Here is a 6,000-nt window from a genome sequence, read left to right as displayed (position 1 = left end):
ACGCTCCCGGCTATCACACTATCGCCTCTTGCGGTACAAAGTGGTATTATGAGGCAGGACTGGCCTGGGTTAGCTCGTTAGCATGCTAATGTCAGTAGATATCTCTGCGACATAATTGCAACGTAGGTTCATTAAACAAAAATTCTGTCCAAATTGCTCCTTTAACTGATGATGATCAGCTTTTTGCTTTGACTGCTTCCTGCCGAGCAGGTCACAAACAGTCAGATTGTCTGTCTCATTGCTACTTAGACAGTAGTTTTAATGTGAAGTGCTGGGAAGAGCAGTTAGGAGTCAAGCGTATAGTCTGGAAGCTTTTGAATAATGGCGCCCCTTGTACATGACAGTGTGACATCTGATTCAATTATAACATGAAAAAATGTAATTAATGGAGCTTCTAAAGACTTTAAATCTAGTTTAGTATAGAGCTTTGTGTTTTCATTTTGCATTGTGTTGCACTTTGAAAGCTTGTTCTTAAGGAGTGCTACACATAATGTATTCTTCCTGTTGGTTCGACTTTGTCTATTCTTTTAAGGAGGTCCACATATTCCCTTATGTAAGCTGACTGCTGGGCCGGAGCAGGACAGTTGTTAAAAATATCCATCATGCACTGCTGCTTCACCACTGGACCACTGCACATAAGACCTACTTTTTCTTAATTGATGTTCTTGCTCGCTTTGATTTGTTCTTTAAACCCCCTTGCTCCTTTCTGATTCTTATAAATGTTATATATTCTTCTTGTGTATGTTTCTGCATAGCTTTTCATCCTTTTCTTCTTTGATATATGGTCTGATATATTTTCTTCATTTTGGTTCAGTATGTTCGTACATTGTTTCAACTGTGAAGCCCTTTGAAAGTCTTAAAATAGCAGTAAAAGACATGCAATACTACAAAGATCTGACTGACTTACTCATGTGCAGCGATGAAAATCATTTGTGTTGAAACGATGAGTCAAATAATCCATCATTTATCAGAAGAAAATTAATTGCCAACAATTTTGGTGATCAATTAATAAAAATGCCAATTATTCTCTAGTTCAGCTTCTCATAAGTGAAGATTTGTTGCTTTTTTTATCATTCATATGAATGTAAATTTCATATCTTTTGGTTTTTGACCGTAGGTTGGACAAAAAAGTTACTTTGAAGAGAATATTTTGAGAACCTTGAAGCTGGGAAATTGTGACATTGTGACATTGTGATATTGTGATTGTGATATTTCCTTACTATGTAATAATATGAACAGACTATACATTTAAGAAATTAGTCAAAAAATCCCCAGATTGAATGTAAGTAACACAAGAAAGTCAGGTCATAGATATGTAATGTGAACGTGAAATTTCAATAATGAAATCACAGGATCGGTTCAACTTGTCAATGTCAGTATATTTTATTTACAGTTGTATAAACAGGATGAGTCAATGCAAGATCTTCACTGGAAAAGGTAAGAAAAACAAGTGGTTCCTCCCTTATGGGGTTTAGTGTGTGTGTGTCTGTGTGTGTGTGTGTGTGTGTGTGTGTGTGTGTGTGTGTGTGTGTGTGTGTGTGAAACTATAGTTTAAAACATTCTCAGCTACAGTCGTAATACAAGCGCAGTGCGATCTCCTCATCCCTATTTACACTGAACCAAACTCTATTTACAATTCATTCAATTTAAGTGCTCCACATAGCTCGGCTAACTGTACTCAGCAACAGCAGGCATCCAAAAACAAACCAAAGCACTGTTAGAAACACGTAAGCATGCATAGGCTGGAATGGGAACATGATCAGAAGCAAACCAAATTGTGTTTTAGGGACTTTGTGTGGTCGTCTAAAAGAGATTTGTGAAAATAAACACTTCTGAAGATGGAGGAGTTACTATCTGTGACTGATGTTGTAGTGGTTCTGTTCTAGTTTCTTGGTTTTTGGGAGACCCCTCAGCATAAAGTGCTATATGAAGTGCCAGACACCAGACAGGGTGTGATAGTCTTTGTCATCAAACAGCAGTGGTTTCTCAGATCCAGAAAATGGGAAACGGCCTGTTTTCGCATCTAACCACGCACGCAAATTTAGCCACGCTTTCAATTCACTCGGGTTCCTTCATGTAAAAGTTCTCCGGGAGGAAGTTTTTCATGAAAGACCGAGTGCTGGTTGGGTGAAAAACCTGGCCCTTTGATGCACCCCCTCGGAGACTGGAAATGAGAAAGACTGCTGCGGCGGGAGAGAGGAAGAGAGAGGGCGTCCCCGAGCGTATCATGGCTTACGGTCTCCAACATGTTTGGATGAAAAAGAAAAAAAAAACACTTTTTAATGAACTGTTTCATCAGACTGCAAATGAATCTGTCAGCTCATATAGTCACCTGCTTCTCTGTTGCTATTAATAGTAGTAAAGCTTAACAGATTTTTCGTCTTACTAGAATTAAAAAAACATGCATTTGGCATATTAGTACAAAAGTAAAGGGGGAAAAGATAAAATACAGATATATCCTTCAAAATAACGATGATCAATTTCATCATTCAGATACATAAAGCTCTTATACAAGCACACACATGCTTCCATCATTTTCACTGGTAGACAAGATTAATCCTTTCCTCATCGTTAGTGCCGTGATTAGTGCTTCAAATAAAGAAACAGTGTCTATAAACCTTTAAAGTGTTGATAAAAACACAGGTAGTTCCTATTAAAAAATACTTGATATCCATTGAAGCTTACAGTACAGTCTTGTATTGCAGTATATGTTGATAAGAAAAACTCGATATTACTATGGTGTCTAAGCCCTAATTGGAAGTGATATGTCGAGTACAGTACTTGCACCAGAACTAGTTTATCCGTTGACTTAACCAAACTAAACCTGGCTCGCTAAAGTTCTACAGCTGCTCAGTAAATTTGAAAGTAGTTAACATCAAACATTAATAAATTCCTGTGAGTAAAAGGACAAAAACAAGGTTAAATAAGTTAAGCTAATAACATACAGAAGGAAAAGATTGTATATGTGAGTCAGATGGGTTCTTCTGTGCATGCTCAGGGACCCTACAAACATCTAACGCCAGATAATCCTGACTTTGAAAGAAAGGTGCAAGTTCAGTGTTTTCTTCTTTTTTTTTTTTTCAGCCACGTCTTCGGCAAGAAGTCTCCTCAAAAGCTCCGTTGGCAGGCAAAGCTTCGGTTTCCACGGCGAAGGGAAGGAGGAGACGGGTCCTCCCTTTCCTCTCCCCTCCGCTCCCTCCTCGCCTCGTTTCCTCTCTCCTCGGGGAGCAGAACGTCTCCCTCTCTTTTACACCACGGTGCTGACAGACGGGTCAGACAAGTTGAGTTGGCCCGTGATGTCAGTGGGTGGGTACTGCTGCAGAGGTGAAGAGACATGGGGGGGAAGGAGGAAGGGAGACACATAACAGGGTGTCATTCTTGACAAGAGAAGCATTTGGAGGGTTTTCTTGCTGTTAACCTTAGTATAATTATCTAAACATTCATTTTTTATTTTATTTTAAGAACACCTGTGCTTCATTTCTGTAGAAATTCAGAAGCAGGAGGGTTCTCTAACCCCTCTCAGGCACACCTTAGTTTTTTGCTGAATCTCTTTAGGTTGGATTTTTGGGTTCTCTGGTCGTGCCTGAGGTGGGTTAGTTGGGAGCAGACGTAAGGTCACAACTTTGGACAACAGCAAATTTGAACCAGTTGTTTAATTTTTGGTAATATTGCAGCTCATTTATCTCCCCACGGTCGCTTAAACGCATGCAGACAGGCCGATTCTGTAAATGTGACCAGCTCTGGAGGAGAGGATGACTTTTAGTCTGAATTCAAAGTGCTGTTGTGTCGGACTCTTACGCCCAGTCCCCGCTTCATTCACTGTGCTTCTTTCAAAGCAGAGTGCGTTGAATTATAGGCGTCTACAGTGCTGAGAGGGGGAACAAGATCCCGATTCCATGCAGGTGCTTAGTTTCTATGGCAACAGTGATTTTGCTTTTGACTGAGTCTTTTTTTGTGTGTGGACCGACAGCAGTAAGCCATATTTTTTTTTTTTTTTTACAATGCTGAGGCTGCTTTTTCTGCCGATGAGCACAAATATAGGAACCTGGTGGAACAATGACTCGTTAAACATTGTAAATGAAGTCAATTACATCATAAATAGAGCTCGTCACATGCTGTTCTTTTCATGTTTTGGAACACAGTGTAATTGGGTGGAATAATCAACTCTCTCTGATGATTTCCAACGTGCCAATCATACTCTCGACTCACAGAAAAAACCTGTTTCATAACATCCAATGTGCGAGAGAACATGTTTTGTTTTGTACAGTGAATGCATCACAAAGGAGCAGAACCAAAACAGGGAAGAGTATTGCCTCAGCGTACCCATCTAGAATTTTGTCTTTCTCAATTGAGCAAGATCTTATAGGATTTAAGTGCCTCTCGTTTCAAGCTGATAGAGCCAATACATTCAAGCATATGAGCTTCAGAAGCTGTTATGATGCAACTGACATGCTGACAGATTGGGAAACATCCAGACTGAACGGTAAAATGTTGAATTTGTCTCCTGAATAGAGTCAGAGTGGATGTTCCTCATCTCCTTGACCCGCGAGTTGCATCATGATCATATGGCTTACAGCCCCCATTTGGGTCTCCTCATGTCTTGTACCTTGAGGGCCTGCTAACAGCGCACCCTACTGGGGTCAAGTGGACCAGCAAAAGAGAGACACTTCACTGACATCACAACCACAGTTAATGGTTATTATAAAGCTACTTATTCAGTACAGCTATGGTGAGTCTACTTAATAAACGGAACAGCTACAGAGATTATCTCTACTTGTTACTACAGCTATGACAGTTAAAGTCATTTGCATGCTTGCAGAGGGAGAGAGGAGCAGTGTGGCATGTGGGTGAGGGACACTGACACTCAAGTCCATTGATATCCATTAATATAAAATAAGAACATTTATATAAAATCAAAAATAATGGTCAAAGACTGGGGATGGCAGATCTTTCAGTTAGAGCATCTTTTTTTTGAAATTACGCTAAGTCCTGTTTTATTTTTTCCACTTTGAGCCGTTTGTTTCGCCCAAAAAAACAGCATCCGAAACCTCACACAGACACATTAACGATAAATGGCGATGCCACTTCTCTTCTTCTCTTCAAACCAATTCTAGTGAGAAACCTCCAGGGGAGAGTAAAGGTGATTTGGTTCAATCAAAGCAGAAACATCCATAAAAAAAGAGAGTTAAAACAAGAGAAAGAGAGAAAGACAGGAAATCAAATTATAACACACAAAAAAACCTTTTACTTAGTGACCCATTAGCTTAGTATTCCATAGGCTACATCTCCCCTGAGAAACACAGTCAGAACACAATGTTAGTACAGCAGCCTCTCTGTGAAGGTGCTATCTCCACATATTATTGCTGTTTTTGTTTTAGTCCTATGCCAGATTCGGTCAGCGACCAGCTATGCCTGGCGGAGCAGCTGGGCACAAATGACTGCGGGTCACTGGTTTGTCAGAGCACTCCCAGCTTGTGGAGCACAATCTCCCAACCGCAACGAGCAGGACTTTTCTACTGAACTGTGAAAGAATGGAGAAAACCTGACACTCTCAGTGTGCTGCAACAAAGGAGTCACGCAAAGATAAAGAGACTGTGTAAAATGTGATTTGGAGAACGAAGAGCAGCTTGTATTTGTAACACAGTGAGAGTCTAAGGCTTCACAGAGTCTGTAGCCGGTAAAAACAAGAAGTCAAACGTAAAAGAAGGCCGTCGTCACCACCTGAAAATATACCCTGAAAGAGGCATGCACAGTTCAGACCACAAGGACACTGAAAAATAAAACAAGAATTATGACAAATAAAATATGACAAAGCAAAAAAGTAAACTGATTAATAGAAAATCCATGAGTGTAATCCTGAAATAGACATGTTGAAAAATAAGGCGACACGTTAGTTTTGTTCCCGGGAGGACTCGCCGTCACGACTACCTTGGAGATGGTATTGGAAAAAAAATGACAAAACACCAGCGCATGCTTCTCAAACCAAAAGCAAACCAACAG

General features: G+C 40.1%; 1 protein-coding gene across 7 annotated transcripts in view; it reads right to left on the bottom strand.

The window, feature by feature from the left end:
* Positions 1-1,358: 1,358 nt before the first annotated feature.
* grin1a (glutamate receptor, ionotropic, N-methyl D-aspartate 1a) overlaps positions 1,359-6,000 on the bottom strand; it is a 39,934-nt gene continuing 35,292 nt past the window's right edge. For all 7 annotated transcript variants that reach the window (XM_084382346.1, XM_084382347.1, XM_084382348.1 and 4 more), the window contains one exon: positions 1,359-3,316. In XM_084382346.1, the coding sequence (XP_084238472.1) occupies positions 3,248-3,316 (69 nt within the window). In that variant the 3' untranslated portion in view covers positions 1,359-3,247. The remainder of the gene's footprint in view (positions 3,317-6,000) is intronic.

The sequence above is a fragment of the Pagrus pagrus genome (genome assembly GCF_965226575.1).
Source record: "Pagrus pagrus genome assembly, chromosome: 19".
Classification (NCBI taxonomy): Eukaryota; Metazoa; Chordata; class Actinopteri; order Spariformes; family Sparidae; genus Pagrus; species Pagrus pagrus.
This window is presented reverse-complemented; position numbering and strand designations above follow the sequence as displayed.